The following is a 22,623-nucleotide window of genomic DNA, read 5'->3' on the forward strand; positions in this document are numbered from 1 at the left end:
GTGTGTGTTCAGCATATTTTATAGCCGACTGTCTGCTTAAGAGGCTCTGTATGCTGCAGGATTTGATTGGTTTTAAGTAAGTATAAAGGAATAGACAAATGCTAAAGTTAAGCTAACATGTGCCAGCTACATTTGAAAAAATTACTTAAACCTGTTGAAGTCTTGACTGTGCAACATCATGCTCTTCCCCTTCCTATTCATGATCAGACACTGGTTAAAAGACTGCTATACAGTATACTGTCTAATGTGTGCAGTTGCAGCCATTACTGTAAGTAAACATGCGGTGTAAGGGGATTTGCATTAGTCATACTCATAAGGTAGTATTCTGACTGGGAGTGGGTGGGAGTGAGGCTGGGTGCCACACTTCCAACCAGTTGTAGTAGGTGGTCATTAATTGTCCAAGTTTTATGTAAATTGCTTCAGAAAAGTCTGTAAGGAAATGGATTTGGAGAAATCTGAACAACTATTGGTAAATAAAATGTCACAGGTATGTGTGAGCTTAAAGATTGAGTGAGATCCTTCTGTGTTCCTGGTTGATTCATGGTCCTCTCTACAAAGTGCAAGAAGTGGTCAAGCTTCACAGAATTCATATGTTGTATAAAAAGTTATATTCTACTCAATTTTCTCACCTACAGTATCACTACTCTCTCTTATCCACCCATTTCTCCTCCAGGGCTGACTCTGCCAAGATGACGCAGCCCATGAGGGGGGACCAGGCCCACCAGCCGGCCCCAGCCCGCAAGTCGGCCAGCCTGTCCTCACCAAGCGCGGCTCGCCGCCTGTACCGCAACTTGTCTGGAAAGTTCCGTGTGGGCAACAACCCCCCTGCCCTGGAGGACAATGTGGTGTCAGGACGGGGAGGAGAGAAGGAGAGGCTACGCAAAACCACCATAGTAAGTTGGAGAGAGAGAGTAGGAAAAAATAATAAGCCCAGGAACATTGTAGTCTAAAAATAGTCTGGGAAACATCGACTTGGATAGTCAGAGATCCTCAGGTAGTAACATCACACACCAACCCATCTCTAAGATTGTGGAGCGAGACTAAAAGCATATAGAAAGATACATTGAGGGTGTGTGCAGGAGGAGAGAGTTGCACATGGATGCAATGCTCAACATTCACTGATACAAGTTGAAACAACTAAAGCTTTCCCATTGAGTAGTTTTCTGTTTTAACTGCCCGTAAACTTTCTTTGTGTCACAGTTTCAGAGCAGTGAAGCTTTGTTTGAGGCTGTGGAGCACCAGGAGTTGGACTTGGTACAGCTGCTTCTCTCTCAGTACAGTCTGGAGGAGCTGGACCTAAACACCCCAAACAGTGAAGGCCTGCTGCCCCTCGATATTGCCATCATGACCAACAATGTACCCATGGCCAAGCTGCTGCTGCGAGCCGGTGCCAAGGAAAGCCCCCACTGTGAGTATAGGAACACAACGTGTCTGTAGTACTTACCCACTCACTTAAATGAAAACTACAGTTCCCACAGAACACAGCACAACGTTTGAAGTCAGTGCTATGGCTTAACAAGGCGTGAAGAATGTGATGTTTACATACCTGCTGTTTAGATGCATCTGATTTGACAACCAAGCGGGGAGTAGATACACTTACATAAATATGGTAGTAATATGCTCACTGCACTGGGAATTCCAGCTTTGTTTTCCCACACTCCCTTTATTACACAGTACAAACACCCACTTGCTGGAATTTGTTTCCCTTTCTGTGACTGGTTATCACAATGAAATCAGTCACCAAACCCACAACATATTCTAAAAGGTTTCCAGAAGCTATTAAGCCTATAGTGTGTATGATCTTTCAATAGGATAGCCATTATCAGTACATGAATTAGAGTCTTACTTCATCAAATTAGCTCTTTATCTTTTTTCCACAGAAAACATCAAGAAATTCTTCTGGGGTCACCACTCTTTCTACCAATGGCACTCTCATGTATTCAGTCCTCATTTTTCTTGTAAATTTTGACAGCTCTTTACTTTTGTTAGTAGAACTTTGGCTTGCTTGAAGGTGAGTCACACCATAGCAAATGCCACCTTGGCTTTCAGCGGGAAGCTAGTAGATTTGCCTGAACCTAAAGCCAATCAATTATCGTGTGATATGTGGAAAAAGACAAGCTTTGTTGACCTCTGCCGATCACAACAAGTTAATAATGTGAGTAAGGCCCAGATCCACATCTGCCACTTACTGACAGATCTCTAGTTTATTTCTTTGTAGATTTTAGTCCTTACCATAGCTCAGAAATGATACCAGTAACTGACTTGTTTTGGGCTTCAATAGTTGCTCTGTCGGAAACCAACAACTCAGAGCTGCTGTCACGGCAACATCAGCTGCCACCAAAGCAACCGCAGGTGTTTCCCAAAGCAACGACTCACGCATAATTTAAAACACAATCTCCTATCGTGTGCACTAGTGATATATTCATCCACACACTGACGAAACACACATCTCTTTCTGTTTTCTGCTGGCAGTGAAAACATATTAAATGTGATGAAGGGGTGGTAATCATGATGCAATATTAGTCATCTTCGTAAGCACTTTTCACTGTCTGTGATCTACTGAGCCTCCGCTCCCTTCTTCTGTTAATGATTAGAACTCGCCAGTAAGGCTCCTAGGCTGTTTGTTTGTACTTGTGCGCACACACACGCACACACTTTTCCAGAGCTGAGCCAGACGTCTTATAAAGGTATCATTAAATTGAAAACACTTGAATGGAAAGTGGTGTTTACTGAAGTTTGCTCTTTGATTGTGCTCTCTCCAGAACCCAAATAACTCACGAGAGAGTGTAAGCCATGTGAGTGTGTGTATGTGCAAAAAGAAAAAGACAGAGAACAACAGCACATGAGGAAAGTAAAGGCTCGCCTCCTATTTTTATAAGCATGTACTAATCAAACTCCATCTGAGGAGGATTGACATCAAAGACGTTCTTGAGCTTTGAAAGGAATTGATTCTGATTCTTATTGATATTGCCACGCTTGACTTCACAGTGTGTGTTTACCAGAGGGATAAGGGCAGACAACGACAATCAAACAAGTTCCCTAAATCTTCACATTCCCGTTATAAATCCCTCAGTGGCTCTCAATAGGAAAAAGCTACTTTAATGTGCTTTAGAGGATCCCAGCCTTGAAGTGAAATAAGGACAAATCAAGCACACGTACACACTGGTGACAGCATCTGGACCAGTTTCTAGGCCTAGAGGCGCTGGAAACGTAAATCAAAATGGACCTTCAAAAGCTATTCCAATCAATCCAAGAGTCTAAATCAGCATTGAGAAACAATCCTCAGCAATAATCCTAGCATAAGCCCCAAACAGCCTTAAAGTCTTCACACAAGTAACTGAAGAGAGAGAACAACAAAACTGACACTCAGAGGAGACACTCGTACTCGAAGAGAAGCTCACAGCCACTCGAGGAGACACAGAGGGAGCCGCAGGATTAAACACCCAGATGGACATTTTGACACGGAGCTTTAAACTTACTGTCAACAGTGGAATCTAACGCTCAACAGTGGAATCTACAATGAACAAACACAGACCACACAGACTAAACACAGACTCACACCAGTCCCAAACACTCCACGAATGACCAGCCACCAAAGAAGTACAGTATGCTACTGTCCTTTGTGACCTTAACAGCTTTACATTACCTGTTAAGTACTTTTATTTAGAGTGATCTGTGCAAGCTGGCAATCACACGTGTAATCTTTGATCTTTGGGTTATGCACCTATTAGCCGCCATGGCCAACCATAAGGCCATGATTTGAATATTTCCATTAGGTGTTACATCTCATCTACTATAGTGATGAGATGTTCTTTGTTTAAGTAAACATCATTGTTCACATTGTTTTAGCAACACCCTACCCCCTTCGAGAAAAAACACTCCTCTGATGGAGGCTGTGTGAGACTGTGGTGTACGATATAAATAGATCAGTTATACACATTTTTCCACAAGTTTTGCAGAAAAATAGTTTTACAATGGCGGTGTAAAATCATGCCTATGTACGTTCCCACCATTTTGTGTTCCCTTATAACCGCATATGAAGAACACTCCTCCCTCATTTACCCCTCTCACTTTCATTGCCCCATTTTCTGTGTCATTTTCTAGGTGATGTCATCTCTAAAGAGGGACTTCTCAGTTAAATGAAGTTTATTGAGGAATCTGCCACAGCATTTTGGCAAACAAAGACATTAAAGAGACTGGCCTGCAAAACCAATTCACAGCATCGCAGGCAATGGGTTTCTTGCAATAATGTGGTCACGTGCCTTGTTGAAACACTAGTAAACAAAGTAAAAATGGTTCACTAATTGACTTCTTTCATCCATATAGGTGAATACTTGTAATATATTTAATAGCTCTAATCTGAACAAAAAAAGTGTTGTTTGTGCGGGAGAATTGTTTTTGAATTAAGAATGGTCGCCATTGTTGGTTGACATTTCAACTTTAAATCTTGGTTGAAAAAAAACGCCTTTTTCAGTTGATATTTCAACATTTTCCAACTCCAAGCAGGATTTACCAACTGTTTTTTTTCATGCTTGAATATTGAAGCATTTTTCTGGATGCCAGCACATTTTCACATGGCCCTAAGGGTAAGGCAATTTGTTTTTTAATACAGTATTCATGCGCTGACTTTTCTCTCCTGCACTATTTCTCCTGTGTCATTCTTAGTTGTGAGTCTTGAGGGCCGAGCAGTGCATTTGGCCACCTTGGTGCAAGAGGCTGAGCAGCGGGTGTCGGAGCTTCAGGCCCAGGTTCGCAGCGAAGGTCCCGGCGAGCGTGAGGGATCTGACAGGGAGAGGCAGCTGAAGGCCTGGGAGTGGAGGCTCCGGCTCTTCCGACGCATGCAGACGGGCTTTGAGCATGCAAGTAAGGCCTCAGGACGACTTTGATGGTTGTTATAGAGATTTTTCACGTGCTGAACAGTTGCCGCTCAGATCATTCCAGCAGTCCAGCAGTCGTCTTTGGTTTTCATTTGTGCACCCTTTTTCTCTGCTGGCATTCTGTCTGGGCCGAGTTAATGGCTTCCACACTAGGATGCTTAGCACACGACTGTGTGTGTATGTGTGTGTGTGTGTGAGCAAACATAACACGCTTGTATTCCTGCTTTATTTTTTTATAGGCATTTCATGACACACTTAGTGGCAGGGTAGACAGCCACCCCCCAAAAACACACTCACACGCACACACTCCTCCCTTCAACCCAAACCAATCTTTGCTTTGATGCAACAAAAAAGGTCTTTTCCCACTGTGTAATTCCACATACTCATGTAATTTGATCATTTGTGAACATGAATCAAAATCATAAACCATATGTCAAAATTATGTTCATGTAGTTATATTGACAATTACAATCATTGCCATTCTTGCTTCTTCTCAGTAGTGACTGAGTTGACATTAGTCCGCAAAGATCTTAGAATACTATAAGTATAATATAATAAAGATGTATTATCATTGTCATTTCCAACCATTACTGCCTTCAATTTCACAAGCATCCACTACATGATACTTCTTTTTTCCTATAACTCAGCAATGCATTGTGTAATAGACTAGGAGGACTAAATGATATCAATACAGTAAGCTGTTAATTCTATGTGCTCTTAGTCTACTTTTGTTCACCACAATCTTACTGTCTGTCTGTCTACTTAGACCCTCCAGATGCTCCGAGTGTAGTTCGCCTGTCTGTCAGCAGCAACACCAGTCTGAGGGTGGATTTCCAGGAACCTCTCTGCGTCAACTCTGCTGTGGTTACCAAATACAGAGGTCAGCCGTCATGCCCACTACTGCATGCAGAATAAACTACTCAGTATTTTAATATGTAAAGTTCTATGCTAAATGAGATTGCAAAATGTTTGAAAAATACATTTTGTATCATTAAAAGTGTGTGTTTGTATTTGCAGTGAGTTGGAGTTGTTCTCCTTCCTTCAGTCCTCTGCTGGGCGAAATGGTGGTGGAGGACGCCACGCTGCTACAGTGCAACATCTCCGGTCTCACGTCTGTAAGTTCTGCCAGATTTTTTTTGTCACCATCATGATATTGGCAGTCTGAACTGTTTAATCAGTCAATCAGTATGAATCAAAAAGAACCCAATCCAGAATCTCAAACAACACTAAATCTCCTGGGCGAGGCTGTGAAGAGAACACCAGGAGCTGCTTCGCTGGCAATAAAATTGAGGCTTCGGGGATCACACTATTTTCATATGAATATAATCAAGCAGTCCTTTGTCCTCTGTTCCCAAATTAGTCTCTAAAAAGTAACAAAAAGATAGTCATGCTTTATACAGGAGTTGATGGGTGACAAAGCAACAAAAAGAACCACTGAGCTCTAGCTTCTCCAGCTGCTGGTGCTGACCAATACAATCTTTTAGAAGCTATTCTCCCTCATGAAGACCCCTGATATTATTTACACATGAGCTTTAGGTGACATTTGAAGGCATTTCCCAAGTGAGTCTTCTTTATTACATACATCAAACTCAACACACAAGTTGTAATCCCCCATGATGAGGACGAAAGACTTATGGACCTGCTACAAACACAATTGGAAAACACAGTGTCTTTGCTTTTTTAAAGTCTTGGCTCCTGACCATTCATAAGGAACAGTTGCAAAACAGACTCCAAAATGATAAAAAGAGCAGCTTGGTAGCCTGCCACCTGATTTATGTTTGGCATTTTTAAGCGGGCATGTAGACAAATGGACGCTCCACTGGTTGTTTGTTATTGTGTGAGAGAGACCCCTTCCCCCTTTCAAAGACCCCTGCTGCCAGCCAGAGCTCATTCCTGTCACATGACAGGGGTCAAGGCGAGGTCAGGAAGTGTCGGCTGGCAATTTGATTGATCTGGCTGAGAAAGGAGAGACAGAGGCCTGCTGTCTGCACACTGGGCACAGAGACAGACAGAGAATCTTGATAGACCCTTCGCCTTCCACATACACACACTGAAAATGAAGAAGGACAGGGACATAGTAGGAGACAGATGCTCTCAACCGCATATAATACATATATGGTTTTGTACATAACGTACATCAACAGACATGATGGATTTTCTTGCCTTACTTTTGCCTTAATTGTCTTGCGTCCTGTCCTTACAGGGAACCTACTACTATATCCAAGTGTCAGCCTACAACATGAAGGGCTGGGGGCCTACATTAGTTTCCACCCCCGCCTGCGCCGCACCTTCCAGTAAGTCTCCATTGTGTATGCGTGTGTTCATGTGTGTGCCTGCATTTCACATAAATCACAACTTGTAACTTTTAGTTGACCGCAGTTGTGTGAACATTGCGTAATTTCACATCCACTCACCTGATTTGGTTATTCCAGTGTCATTCCAACATCGCTTTGATATCATTAGAGGGGTTGACAGCTGGACCATCCTCTGCCAGCAGGCTGGGTGGGTTTTTGGGACCCCCAGTGCAGACGTCAGAGAGTGTAACCATAGCCTCAGGAAGATGTTTGGGACTGGCTGGCAGTAGAGGCTGCCGGGGTTCAGCCAAGAAGTTAACCGTAAAGTCATGTGCAACAACAGCTGAGGTGTTGACTCCCCACAGCAGCTCTGACCCTCGTTCTCCTTTTCCCTATCTATCTATCTATCTATCTATCTATCTATCTATCTATCTATCTATCTATCTATCTATCTATCTATCTATCTAACTATCTATCTATCTATCTATCTATCTATCTATCTATCTATCTATCTATCTATCTATCTATCTATCTATCTATCTAGTGATTAATTCAATGTATTGGTTTATGAGATGAGTGTTATGGTTGCTGTTTATGTGCAGCGTGTTAAGTCTGTTCAGTTGGTACACACCTACTGTAGGAGAGTGAACATAGGTGCTGTGATTGTGGGTATATTGGCACACTTATTGCACATCTGGGGAACACATGAACATGTTTGTCCTCATCAGCACACCGTGTTTTTCAGCAAGTGTGTGTGTGTCTTCATTTTGAGAGACTGGGCTTTCCCTCTCTTTTTTTTCAACTATCCACCTCCCTCCCACCCTCATCCCTCTCTCAGAGCTAATTTCGATGTTGCGTGTTTGTGTTTTCCATTTGGGCCTACCACTGGAAATATTTGCATGTCTGTGCTGTAGCGCGCGGCGCGGCCCCAACAGTGGGGGCCTTATACCGGGCCGTGGACGCCCATTAAAGGGCCCGCTTGTCCTGTCGGGACAGGCACCTTTCCGGGAATAGAGCTCACCGTGTTTCAGTCCCACGCGCCCTCCGGGGGGCTCCGGGAGAGGGAGTGGGGGTGAGGGTGGTGGGGGTGTGAGTGGTGGATGATGGTGGTGGTAGGGGGTGGGTTATCGCTGACACATCCTCCAGTGAGCAAGCAAGGGATGCTGGCTTGCTAACACAGAAGGCAGAGGTGCTAAAGGATCACTTTCTGTGAGGAGGGAAGGGAAAGCTTGTGTTTTTGTGTGTGTCTGCAATACGTAATGTAATAATGTATAATAAGAAGGTTTTCAATGTTTACTGGTGGAGGGAATGAAGTGTTTGTACGTGTCTCTGTTTACTGTGAAATTGCAGGAGAGAAACAAGAAAAAAACAAGGACACAAAGAAGTAGAAAGAGTCAGAGATAAAGACTGTACTAATTGTCTTTTTTACTTTGGTAGGCAATGTGTGGTGTGTTACTTTCCTCACTCTGTCACTGGGCCAGCCACACATTGTTTGTGTGTGTGCGTGTGTGCGTGTGTGCGTGTGTGTGTGTGTGTGTGTGTGTGTGTGTGTGTGTGTGTGTGTGTGTGTGTGTGTGTGTGTGTGTGTGTGTGTGTACATACCGGCTGTTCTGAGCCCAAATATGTACAGGGCAGACTCTAGCAGTGGTGCTCAGTGGGTCTGTCCTTCAGCCAACCACAGCTTTCTCACACTAGGGTGGGTGCATTGACTGTATATAAATATGGATGTCTTGACAGCTCCCCAAAAGTGAAGCCAAAACATCTTGATCGCCCCCTGGTGGTTGGCTGCAGTATAGGTCATAATTCCCGCTTCTTCCATGTTAGCGAACTAGACATGACCCAAATACAAATATCAAGTACACATCAAATAAATTCTTCCCAAAGATGGTTTCTGTCATTTTAGGTAATACTTGCCACGCCGATATTTGTCCAAGTGCTCTTTTTCTCTGATATGTTTTTTTAAATTTGGTTATTTACGATATAAAAAGGCAGCGTTACATTATGACACCTGTGACAGCCGCACTCAAACCTCCATTAGGAGGCAGGGTGGTTGGCGGGGGTGTCTCACGTACCATCATTCCACCGCCCGACTCTACTGCACCAACTCTGGCCCCAAATGATACCATGCAAGCAAGATGGTGAGATATCTCCTGAGAGGAGATATTGTGGCTTGACTTTTGCATAGCGGTAGGAAGTGGAGACGGATCGTCCGTATTTATATACGGTCAATGGGTGGGTGTTGTTTCCTATAGTACACACCCTAAAACTGTTTGAGAAGCAGTCTGTCTTACACATTTCGTACTTCTTCATTCCTCCATTGGAAGCCTCAGGAGCAGGACCTGAACATTTTTGTGTGGTGCTGGGCGATATGGAGGAAATCAATTATCACAATATTTTTGACCAAATACTTTGAGATTGATGTTGTAACAGTATTGCAGGGATGACTATTGATGCTAAGAATTTACACAATGAGATTTTTGATAAATAATCATCAGTAATGTGAATATAATGACTAAGTAGGTAAAGGCTAATAATAGAACAGCTACAAAAGTCAGAAAATGACATCACTTTACTGTAATGCAGCCTTTAAAACCAGAAAAAGGCAACAATTCAACAATATCACAAAATTACAATATCCAAAATCTAAGATGATGTCTAGTCTCATATCACAATATCGATACAGTATTGATTTATTGCCCAGCCCTATTTTGGGGTCCTAAGTAGGAGAAAGACCCAAAACGCAGCATTTTAGGCTTTTATCAAGTGACTGAACCAATGTATATTTCACATCAACTAAGTATTAAATGACAGCTATTTTTCCACTACAGCTAACATCACAATAAATAAATAAATCCTCTTGGTTATAGTGACCATTTAATAACTGTAATGGCTTCTGTGAGACTGCTTCTGAGCAGTGTCTTGTTTTGGCATGCTTCAAACGAACAGGTTTTCCATTCAACTTCAAACAAGAGGTCTGTTTTATTTCCATTTAATTGAAGTTACTGCTAAATCATCCCAAGATGCAGGTTAACCAATTTAAGATAAACCAAATCAATTCAAAGCACAACTGTTAAAACACACACAGCCAAAAACTCAATGCTTTCAACAATATAAACAGATGACTGAATGTAAGCAGTGCTGACTTGTGTTTCTTTTGATAAAGAAAGAAGAAAACTGATCTACAATGGAAATAAAGATAGTCTGAAAACATGGCTCCATAGAGGGAACTATATAGAACATAGAGAGACATCTTTCTTTGTTCCACTCATGTCAAACAGTCATTAGAGCCTATTGGAAGTTCTTCGATTAACACAGAGAGGACTATAACTAATACCTGATACCCCCAAATGGTGTGTCTGCAGGATCAAACATTTAGCAGTTATTTTAATATGCCACCTCATAAAAATAAATGCCTTAAGCATGTACAGAGTTATACTGAGTAAATCTTGGCTGCTGTATGACTTTATTGTGGAATCAATGTGTAAATCCAATCTATTTCTATGGTCCTCCAGTGGCAAAAAGAGTATTTAGTCTCATAACAACACAAGATTTAAGCATTCTCATTTCATTAGCTTTGCTTTTCCATCATCACGTATATTTTAGTTGAAGAGACAGCTCTCGATATTTACTCTTCTCAAATTTTCCTCTAATCTTGGTCTGCAGGTTGGAGGGATATCGATGGTCGTGCTCCCCGTCAGAGAGGCCAGAAGGAGGCGCTAGACCAGCTACTTGGCCAGATCAAAGAAGCTCATCGCCACTGCGTCTGCCATGGTATCAACAACTTTGTTATTGTTTTATTGGGCAGAAAGACTGAACAGTAAAGTGAGAGTTTCATCGATTTGCATAGTTGACTTCTGTTAAAACTCAAATCCCAAAACCTAGTAGTGATAGTGATGATATGTTTTACTCATTGAACTGCATATATGCACATGTTCTCTCAAACTAAATGTTTTTAAACTGCCATTGGTTTTAACATTGGAATTACCTGCAGCAAAAATAAGAGCTTAAAACTAGTTGACTACAAATACGCTTGATCCTAAGTGTAAGAGCAGCACCAATGTATCAGGTGAAGTGAAATGCAGCCTGAGTCGAGATATGAGCTCCTGACATTAACCTGAGCCTCAGTCGTTTTCACTGCACCCGTCACATTTTAAACAAACACATCTGAATTTTCAGCCACCGTGTAGTTCATGTTTCAGAAACATTCTCGGTGTAAACAAACACGGAACATGAGCAATGTTCGGTTCAACTTGCAGGTGTAACACATCTTGCCAATTGCTGTGTTTCATCTCACCTTGACAGACATTTTACAATCTCAGGCACGACAAGTACTTCGGGGGGCCGTACACCCTAAGACGACATGCCACCTCAAAAATAATACCCTCCCCTCTGTCTCAACAACTCCCTTATGCGTCTTTCCATGACTCAGCCGTTCCTTTGCTGAATACCTCTCTCTCTTTCTGACAAAATGCAGATCAACTCCTCTCACACTCAAACTGTTTATATCCCCAAACACTGCTGGCTGTAAGCTGCTCCCATAAGTGTCAAAACCTGTCCACACTGACTTTTTTACGTGATGGGAAACTGCATTTAGCATTGAGCAAGATGTCCCTCACGCCAGGGCTCTCAAACACACTCACCCACTTACTATTGTCCACTGTGGCCAGACCGTATTCGCAATAGAGCGAGATGCAATATAATAGTCAGTATTGAGTGGCTCTTGGTTCCTCAGACGGCGACTGATTGAGCTTGAGAGTTCAGGCACGGTAGCCGAGGTGGCGTGTCCCGGGGTCATGTTTGTTATTCCTGTAAGAGACGAGTCCTGGGCTGGAGTCGGGAGAGGGCATAAATTAACACTGACTATTGCTGCCCCCCCCGCCCCCCTCCTCCAAACCCCCGCAGCCTGCCAGTCGTCCTGTCTACTGTCCATACATATACACACATAAAGATAGACAGGCGCACACATAGATACACATGTACATGAACAGACACAAATATAAGTACATGCTCCCTCTTTCAACTCTGTCTCTCTCACACATGTCCATGTATGCACACCCCAACGCAGCCCGGCTTATAGCCCACGCCACCCTCTCCCGCTTGTCCAAACACTATTAATTAAACTGTGAAAGAGGCCTTGACTAACACAGGCACCCCAGCAGTCGGCCCTACTTGTCTGTCTTACTCAGTGTCAAACAGGGACTAAGGCCAGGAGGACTAGAGCTGAACAGACTCGCGAGTGGAGAGAAATTTGGGGAGGTGAGAGGGGTCGAGGGGTGCTGTTTTTTCTTGTTACTCCACCTCGTCTCGTCCACCTGAAGAGAAAATTAGTTCTTTTCGGGTCCTGAATGGGGGGATTTATTGACTTTAAGTGGCCTGGGGCTGGAGTAAGATCACCTGGGAGGGGAGGGAAGGGGGGAGGGAATCTGTGAAGGTTTCTAATGAGTCGGGAGGTGCGTTATCTCACCAACAGGCGCCCACACAAACACACACACATACATATATACACACACCTCCCTCTCTCGCCTCCAACCCCCTAAAGGCCCACTAAAAATAAACATGTCCCCACAGACTTAACTGACCTCCCTGTCAGTGAGTGGCGAAGGGTTAAGACACATACAGGCACACACACACAAATTACTACAGCTTCTTGGCTCCAATCATATGGCTGTAGCTCAGGACATGCCATGCTCCAGCAGCTAAAGTATGTGCAGGTAAACACACACATATACACAGTTAGTGTCCCTCTGGGACCTGAGAGCTAGTGGTTCCCTCAAGGCCCATAGTCTGCTGTTGGCAGCCAGCATGACTGTCAAATGGTGCCGCACCACTGGAGCGCATGAAATGTCAAAGAACATTCCACTTTGACCATGTTGTTGGACTTGTCAGGTTTGTTGTCAATTAGGTAACGGCCTGTCAGTGAAAGAGATGTTTCTAGAGTTTGTCAGGACAGAGGTATTCATTCAGCCAACCAATCAGTCTCAAAAATATCCTGACTTTAAACGTCAAGATATTTCCCATATTATAACTCTGAGTAATTCTCTTACTATGAAATTAACAAAGTCTATGTTCTTTCAACACAGAACAGTGCAAAGCTCCACCACAGGGCAGGAAGCACTCAGTGTCCAAAAGCCTGCGCCACCTCTTTCAACCTACCAGCAAATTTGTTAAAAGCTTGAAGAGGTAAGTTATTATTATTACTCAATGAACTGTGATGCTAAAGAGCCCGACCTCCAGGTTACAATTAAATTTGAATGAAACATTAATGACAAATGTTGTGTGTAATTTGCTTTCAGTAAGGATCAATTCTGTATAAAGCACATTATATTTATTGCTGAATATCAAAGACCTTGTATCACAAATAACAGTCATGATTTTCATGACAGTCACTAAGTATAATTAATTATGCATTTTTATGGATCTGTACTTATTTTGATATTTTCTGTATTTGGCTGTGTGATTAATTTCACCATAGTGTTTCTACTGTAACACTTTTTCTTTTACTTTTCAGAGGACTCTATCTGACGTCCATATTCTACAGAGATGACAATATCTTGGTGACTCCAGAAGACCAGATTCCTATTGTAGAGGTTGAAGATTCCTACTCCAGCTCCCTCATGCAGGACTTCCTCTGGTTTACCAAGGTAGACTGGAAGATAGTATGAAAAATGAAGGAAAGAAGCAAAGACAGATGAGAGAAAGGAACAAACAAACAAATAATTAGTTAGCTTTCTTCCAACATAAAATGGTATCCTATGGCATAACTGATGGAGTGAAGCCAAAAATAATTATAGAACTAACAAATTATTTTAAAATTTCTTTTTAGGTGTCCAATTTGAACAAATCTCATCAGGTATTAATACTGCTGCAAACAGAACAATAGACCATGGAGTTGATGTTATGTTATGTCATGAATTTGAAAAAACACCTGTCATACAGACATCAGCAGTGCACATATTCAATCTTTTTTGTCATTTTGCACATCTCTGCATCTTGTCCCTGCACCAGGTATCCTACTTATGGGAGGACATTTCTTGGCTGCAACAGTGTCTCAGTCCATCCCAGTCATCCTGTTCCTGTACTCTGCAGACACGCCTCAAGATGCTGCAAGCTGTCTCTCATCTACAGGTATTAAACAGTGACCCACTCCGGACATCACAAACTATTAGGACTACTAGGAATTGTAATTTAATCTGTTACTTTAATGTGTCGTTCTGTACATATGTATCTAGTTTGATCAGTTTGCTGGTTGTAGAATCAAAATGAATCAATTTTGTCAACACACCAGTGAAATACCTTCATTCTATCATACTGTTGCTGCACTAAACAGAACCACAGAAAAGATGTTATGTGCATAGGACATCCATAACAGGTTATAAATAAAGAGAATATAATAGCAGTGCATTTACTATCTGATGTTTTTCCTCAGGGAATGTTGGGAACCCAGGACATTGGTCAGGTGTATTTTGAGCCAATCAAAGACAAGCACGGTAACGCCCTGCTGGTGCTCCTGAAGGACATGAACGCCTGTTCGAACCTGGATGGGGTGCGCTGGACGCCGCTTTGCAAACTCCAGCTACAACGCAAGTCCATCTCATCCCCAGAAGAGCCCACTGCCTTAGACATGCTTCTCATCACACTGCACGTACGTCCTGCAGGAATAGGCGATTCAGTTCAGTTCAGTTCAGTTTTGGAAAATTGGTTATTTTTGCTGTTGTTTTGGAGACAGGCTGCTTCCACGGCAGTTAGGCATGGTAGTAGGGTTTGTCAGCAGTGGTTGTGGTTTTTATCAGGCTCATTCTTCACTTCTTTTTTTTCTTTGTTACCCAGAGATTTAGCAAGATGAAACAGTTTAGTGTAAGGCACTTTTGTCAACAACAAAAATGCCCCAAAAACACTGGAAAACATTTATTTATTAGAATCAATGTTATGTTTTTTAAACTCTCATTCACAGAAAAGACATAAACATGAGGCTCCATGGCTGAAACAATAGGACTCTAAATTGAAATGTGCTTCCAATTACAAGTGCTGCTTGTGCAGACTCTCTTTATTTACACAATCATCATGGCTCTCCCCCTCTATTTGTCACCTTCTTCCTAAGGACAAGTATTCAATTTACCTGCCATCGAATGAATTAGAATGCCAGATCTCAGGTCAAATCTGGGATCTATGCCAACCCGATATGAATGTTAATCATCTCAATGCCCCATCTACTTTTAAAACTGCTCATTAAGGCAGTGGCAATTGGAAAATTACATTTAAATTTCAGCATAGTGGACAGGATGATGATAATCTAGCTAATTGTTGTTTTGTGTTTTCAAACGAATGCTGTGTAGCTGTTTCGTTCAGAACTACCGCAATCTGAAACCAAACCACAAGTTGATTTTGTCTATATAGCCCGGTAAACTTGATACCATTGTTGCAATGCTGTTTTGTCTCCAGTGTAAGTTGGTTTGGCCTTGCGGTTCCAAAACAATGGTGGAGACTCCCTTTGGCAAAACCACAGTTCACTGAAATATTTGTTTTGCGGCCAGTTATGAACAAATTGTATGATGAAACACATAAAAATGCGCTGAAGGGCTATTTTGTAGTGTTGACTTCCACTTTAAACATGCTGGAACAACTTTTGCCTCAAGTCACTCAAGGACTAACTACAGTAAAACATGAAAACAGCATCATTTAAATACATTTGAGGATGCCTATGGAGACAAAATTATAATAAAAAATGCAGTCAGGATCCCAGCTACAATTACCCCCAGTCCTGCTTCTTATCTAGTCTCTGTCCACCTGCTGTTCCCAGGAGAAGCTGGCGTATCACAGGCGGAGCAAGAAGCTGTTGTCTCCAGGCTTATACCTAGGCTACTTGAAGCTGTGTACATCATTGGAGCAGATCAGAGCGCTGGTGCCCCAGAAACTTCCCAACGTCCTCTGTCATACCAAGATTCGGGACAACAGCAACATGTCCAGGTGAGTATCACCAGCCAGTGTGTCAGCGTCAGGTGTTTCAACCAAACACAACACCTAAGTAAACTAGAAAACAATGACATAGAATGATGTACTGTATGTCGCATCTCTGTGAGTGTGTGTTCTGTATATTTGTTGTTTCAGAGAGGAGTGGCAGTGGCTGCAGGCTCTCAGCTCTCTGGAGGAGTCGTTGGAAATGGACAATGATGTACAGAGTGCTCCACATCGCCTCCTACAGGACCTGCGCAGTGCTATTAAGGACCTGATGGCCCACATCAATGTCTCTGGCAACCAGGTCAGAATGAGGCCAGGGTCAAAAAAAGAAAAGAAGGAATAGTAAAATGGTGTGACTTAATCAATTAGTGTAATATGGTTCTATAGCGAGAATACTCATTTGTGTAGAATGAAGTTGACTTGTACCATGGAGCCAGTAGCAGCTCCTCAAAAACTATATAGCCAAGCTCCACAGGCAGGCAGTAGCAAAAGCTCAAAGCAATGAAAATGATTCCAATGGCTAGCGAGCCAGTTCTGGTTAGACCACTAATTCTACATGATTTCTGTAAGAAAAAAACATGGTTTGAATTCCAGTACAATGGCAATCATTGTCCATTTGGCTTTAACCTTTTACCACCCACTGTTCCACCAGCGGGACTCTCGCAATATGTAGAGCTTAACAGACTGCTAGTACTATGAAAAGCTACATCAGTGTTGATATACACACACACAAACACACATATATATACTGTAGATATATACACACACAGTAGGGTGCAAAGGACCACTTTCCCATTCACTTCAATGTCTTGAGTGCAACCAAAACCGTAAAACATAGATATGTCTCCATAGGGCGGCTTGATAGACCACCAAAGATGGATTTTGGACAAAGATGGATTTGACCTTAGTTCTGTTCCACACATGATACACAATAACCCCTGATTACAGCAAACCATTCAATTGCCATATTTGTTATTTCTCATTCCACTCCATTCCACTCCACAGAGTTGGAGCCTCTGGTTCAGTACTTAGTTGTGTGAAACGGGGTTACATGATTTCATGTTGGATCCATACTCCATCTGTTTACTTATTTGGCTGCAGACAAAGACTCACCCTACTACTATCAATTGAATACTGCATCAATTGAAGATATGGTATTAAAATACATACATTTAAAAAAAATGAAAGGAAGTGTTAAGTTTATTCTCTTGATCATTGTCTTGCAAGGACAGTTGCACACATATTAAAATGACAGATTGCAGAAAGTATTGCAGATATTTGTCTCTTTTTAAAAGTTAGTGAAATTTACAGCCTGCTTTGGGTCTTATTGCCCACTGAGATCTCCTGTCTGTGTTTCCAGGCACAGGACTTCCGAATCTACAGCCAAGAAGTGGTGGAGTTCGGGGAGAAAGTGTCCTTCCTGTTCCTCCTGCCACCTTCAGATGACGTTTGCACAGCTCCTGGCCAGAATAACCCTTACTCCCCCCGCTCCGGCTTCCTCACTCTGCCCCTGCAGATCTTTGAACTGGGTGAGTGAGAATTACATTAAACAAACATGTTTTTCAGTGTAAATGTTGTTGGGGGGTTTTTTTTCACCTTTTTGTTTTTTTTCACATAATTGTTTCTCACTTTTCACTCGTCACTTGTAGTACACTGCAGATTTTTTCAATTTGTTGTTCCTTGACTCCCTTTCTCCCCTCTAGTCCATTTTAATGCCTATTGCCCCAGTTTCATCGGCCAATACTGCAGAGTGTCAGCTTTGCTGGAGCTGGAGTCCCTCATGTCGCAGCAGACTCTAAGAGAGGCTTTCTCTGAGGCCGAGCTCCTTGCTGCTAAAAAGAAACACCAACAAGTCCAAGAACACATACAGGTAGGACCAGTCACTGACGGGCGTGTTTTCCTACATAGTGCTGCACATTTTTTATTGTAATTACTTACTGTAGGAATATTATTTGTAGAAGTTGGATCCATATTAATCCAGTAATGATCTTGGTGACTGTACAACAGCAAATGGAGGAGGTGTGGCGAGATGCGAGGTGGATCATGGATGCTTTGCAGTACGCCCGCTATAAGCAGCCAACAGGAGGCATCTCTATAAGCTGGATAATTGACTTTTCCAAGGAAGTGATGCCGGACAAACCTCCCTCCACCTCCTCACAGCCAGACTTCATGCCCTCGCCCATGCCTTCACCTGAACCCTGCCGCAAACACTCAGGTGAGACAAGAATTGCATGACACGTCAAATTCAATTTAAGGACATTTAAAGTTAACCAAATATGATTCTGATATTTTGCTTTGAAATGCTCATTTTTACAACCACATACACACAATCTGATATGTCAATTAATATTAATATTTTTCATATTCTGCAGACTTTGCTGGCCTGTCAGATGAGGAAGGTTCCTCTGAAGTCTTCCTCACCACCGACAGTGACTACGACTCCAGCCGTGCCCAGAGCCCCCGCGAGCTGGACCTCTTGCCCCCTTCACCCCTCTCATCCTCGGCACCTCTGGAGCCTCGTATCTTCCTGCGTAGTGATGGTAGCAGCTCAGGAGGAGGGATGTGTCTCGGCAGTGGTGGACACGGAGGGGGAGCCCTAAGGGATTCCACGCCAGACGTCCTCCAGGCGTCCGAACCGCAGCACGGGAGGGAAGTTGAAAGGTGCGGAGGAGGGGGAGGAGTTCGGTGTGCAGGGGAAAGGCGGAGGGGGGCGCCGGAGCTGTTCGACAGTGACTTCATCTTGCCCAGCAGGCAGATCGAGCTTTTACACATCACAGAGAAGAGACAGGCCTTCTGTGTGAGAACCAGCAGCCTGGAGTTCCCCTCCACCACCTCTGCCCACCACCAGCCTTACTCCTACCACACCACTTGCCCCTCGTCCTCCACCTCACCACAGCGAAGGTGGCACCGGCCCTCTTCAGTAGACCGCTGTTGCTCAGCTGAGCGCTGCCTACCACACCTTCCGCCGGCACGCACATTATCAGAGGACAGCGGCACCCAGAGGCTCTCCTCACCATCACCTGCTGCCCTCAGGAAAGGCTGTCACACCACACTCAGAGTGTACCCCCAGTACCGCACAGGCCTGCCAAAGGAGACCAGTGTCAAGGTATTGATATGTTTAGACATGTTGAAGTAATTCACAGAGTTGAATGCTTACTCCGCATGCAGCATAACCACAGCGTCTCTGGTATGTTTCCAGCCAGGAACCTTTGTTGCATGTCATATCCATCTCTCTCCCCTTGTTTCCTGACAGCCTCTTCACTGCCCACTGTCCAAAAGAGGCAAAAATGCGAAAAAAACAAAAGACATGTTGAAGTAATTCCCCTTTAAACTTTTGCTGTGTTTTTGACATGCTGGGAAAAGTTGAACAATTGCTTCTTCTACTTTCTTCCAGCTTTGTGTAACTCGAGGCACATCAGCGCGGGAGATGGTCCAGCTGGTGGTGCAGGAGATGAACGTGGTGTCTCGGCGAATGCTGGGCAGCAGCAAAAGCAGCAGTGAACAAGAGCAGTGTGTGTACTACAGTCCTGAACAATTGAAGCACTTTGGCCTTGTTCTGGTTGTGGACAACAGGGAAAAGTGGCTTCAAGATGACTTCTGTCCTCTGGAGCTGCAGAATCCCTGGCTTAGGGGCAAGCTGTGCGTTCGCATTAAAGAGTATTCACCACTAGCACTCAAACACAGCCGGGCCACTACAGTGTGACACTTCAAGAAGAGAGAGAGAGAGACACAAAGAAAACATTTAAGAGTTCATGCCATGTGCAGATTCTCTTTTGAGGAATGTGTGTTGAAATGACAGAACTGTCACTTTAATCACAAGTGAACATTTGTACAAACAGTCCACAGGCTCCTACACTCTGCACCTTTTTCTCTCTGACTTGAGGTGTTACCGTCCATAACTGCAGCTATAACATTGTCATACTTTCTGTTGCGTTATTGTTATCTGAAATGCTACTCTGAGAATCTGTTTCCATGAAATGAAATCCGTTTTTTATGAACATCAGAAACCCTCATATGGACACCAAATGAACAATAACAAAACAGAACAAAGAGAAAGCAGTTTTTTGAGCTGTCAGAAATCATTGGGCAGAAGATTGTGATGCTGAGCAAGATTAATAGAGCGCCTCTTTGACTTCTGGCATGATTGACGCCAGCACATCGGGCTGTGCACATTGCCAAAATGACATGGGCAGCATCATCGCCTCCCCAGCCACACGCGGGTCACAAGGCTTTTCCTATGAACTCTCTCATTGTGTCATTCCCAAAGAGCTGTCGACTGCAGCCGCCCGGCCCCATGTTCCCAGGATGTGGGCTCTGGACCAGGCCCAGAGGCCAGGAAGGAAGGGAGAAGTACAGAGGGGGGCTGGCGTCTCCGCTTGGGGACGCAATCGGCCCGATGATTTGGCCCGTCAGCCTGTCACTCAACTGCTCCTGGCCACTGAACTGTCTGGAAGAAGCAGCCAAGCAAGGGAGAGAGTGCTTGACTGAGACTGAGTGAGAGAGGGTGTGGAGGAGGGTGGAGGCTGCATCTTTTAGAATCTGGCACTGACTCTCTGGTGCTCTTTTTCTGTCCCTCGCAGCAACAGATCCTCTATATAGTGGACTCAGTCGTAGTGTAGCTAACTAATACGATTATCTCATTTTGCGAAGTAACACAAAATAAAACCAGCTAATTTGGAATTTTTGAAACTGAGAAAAAAGACAAGCAATATTTGATTGTTTCTGTTTTTCTAATTGATGGTTAAAAAGCATGTAAACTTTTCAGAGTTGTGCTGAGTACATCTTAAGTACTGTAGTCATGCCGTGCTAAAAGTTAACCAGTTCAGTGTTTTGTTGTGTTTGGTTCAGTGGTATTCCCAGAAGCATCGGAAAATGGTGCCCGTCAGTCTAGAGCAGGGTCTCCCGGAGGGATTCAAGTGTGAAAGGGATGACTCAAGTTGTTAAGAGGCCCAGCATTGGTAAGCAAAGTCACATACCGTGTATTCCAAACTGTCTCTTAAAAAGTCTCCATAATAAGTTAAATATGAGGGGACTTAACTGCAGGATAGATACAAAATTATTTAAGCCCCTGTAACCGCAAATTCTGACTCATACATTTCAATTACCTCAATTACCTGATGCAGGATGAGCCGCATAAACTACTCAATAAATTATACCTCTTAAAAACTTGAACCATCCTTTTCAGCTCATTTTTGGGAGCCTGTGCCAAATTTTGGTTTCTCTGTTCACATTGCAGAATACAGTATAAAGCCTCACAGCAGTCTTTGAATTGCTGACATAAAAATCCACATCACATAGTCAACTCTTTGTCAGATGATGACATACTTTTTTTCCTGCTCTAAAATCAGTCAACCAGGCTCAGCAGCATCACACCATTATAATAAATGTAGCACCAGAAAAAGTCCATATGAGAGGAGTTTGATGAGTGAAGTCTGTGGACCTGGCCTCCATTACTGTAGCATCTGAGGTTCACAGGATGATGTACAACCTGTCGCAGGGGGAGTGAACAGCGGTGTCGCTGGCATGACAAAAGTGTTTACAAAGTTTAGTTTCCTTACACCTTCAAAGTTGTGTTTACGTGTAACTACTGTATAAAAATGTCTTAAGAGAAACTGATGTTCTAAGTTGTAATTGGTTTTACTGATGGCTTGAACTCTTGTGTTAGCGCTTAGATGTCTTCTTTATTCGCATTGTTAAAAGCAGTTTTTATGAGGACCAACTGCAAAAAATAAAAGGAAAAGAATCACATCCAATCAGAAACCGAACAATGTACATAGAGTAATAAGAGCTGGGGTTGAATGTACTGTATCTGCCCTAAATGTGAAAGTAAGTGGGTGTGGGGCTGTCATCACTACAGAGGTAAAAAGTCAGTGAAGTCACAGGCAGGAGTTTGCCTCAAGATCAGACTGAAGGGGTAGAGAGGGGTATAAATTCCCTTTCCAGTCAAAAAATAAAATAAAGCCCATGTTTACAAGGAGCCGTTGGCAGATCCATCAGGCGAGGTCATGAAGGAGACATCACGTCACTTTTTTAAAATCTATTTTTATTGAACAATAAATGAATATTACAAAATAACAACCTCGGTTGTTTATGTGGGTTTCTTCTCTTTTAGCGGGTCGCCGCACACGAGTGTAGGAAGTGTCTAACCTTCATGTGTGTCCCACTGAGCAATAACAACATCTTTTATGTTTATATTGACCTTTTTAATACTTCCTGTTTCAGAGAGAGTGCTGTGCATTATCTGTTTTACATTGTCTAAGTTCAAGAGCTGAGAATTCCACACGAGTCTGTGATATATTTTGGCACACATCATTGCGTGGTTAGGTTTCATGTGTGTGTAGATCAGGTTTTCTCTGGGGCTTTTTCTTTTAGTTTGGAGTTTCATACACATTTATGATCCACTCACTCACTTGTTATGAATAAGAATAAATGACAAATAGAGGGCACTTGTTCCTACAGATGCTATACTTCACTGACCTCATAAGAGTTTGCCACCA

At 43.0% G+C, this 22,623-nt stretch overlaps 1 protein-coding gene across 1 annotated transcript; it reads left to right on the top strand.

Moving 5' to 3' along the window:
• Positions 1-689: 689 nt before the first annotated feature.
• On the top strand, positions 690-19,829 carry LOC128381146 (ankyrin repeat and fibronectin type-III domain-containing protein 1). Its single transcript, XM_053341096.1, has 18 exons — positions 690-893; positions 1,201-1,408; positions 4,666-4,863; positions 5,644-5,757; positions 5,895-5,992; positions 7,081-7,171; positions 10,835-10,942; positions 13,252-13,351; positions 13,680-13,812; positions 14,177-14,296; positions 14,598-14,813; positions 15,969-16,135; positions 16,277-16,427; positions 17,487-17,655; positions 17,830-17,996; positions 18,134-18,341; positions 18,499-19,232; positions 19,521-19,829. The coding sequence occupies exons 1-18, from the start codon at positions 690-692 to the stop codon at positions 19,827-19,829; spliced, it is 3,495 nt and encodes a 1,164-aa protein (XP_053197071.1).
• Positions 19,830-22,623: the final 2,794 nt, after the last annotated feature.

This window comes from Scomber japonicus, chromosome 20 (assembly GCF_027409825.1).
Source record: "Scomber japonicus isolate fScoJap1 chromosome 20, fScoJap1.pri, whole genome shotgun sequence".
Classification (NCBI taxonomy): domain Eukaryota; kingdom Metazoa; phylum Chordata; class Actinopteri; order Scombriformes; family Scombridae; genus Scomber; species Scomber japonicus.

Coding starts and splice junctions, on each gene's coding strand:
- LOC128381146 (XM_053341096.1), top strand. CDS start 690: ATGACGCAGCCCATGAGGGGGGACCAGGCCCACCAGCCGGCCCCAGCC. Junction 5,758..5,894: donor TGTGGTTACCAAATACAGAG/GTCAGCCGTCAT, acceptor TTGTATTTGCAG/TGAGTTGGAGTTGTTCTCCT. Junction 13,352..13,679: donor TTTGTTAAAAGCTTGAAGAG/GTAAGTTATTAT, acceptor TTTACTTTTCAG/AGGACTCTATCTGACGTCCA.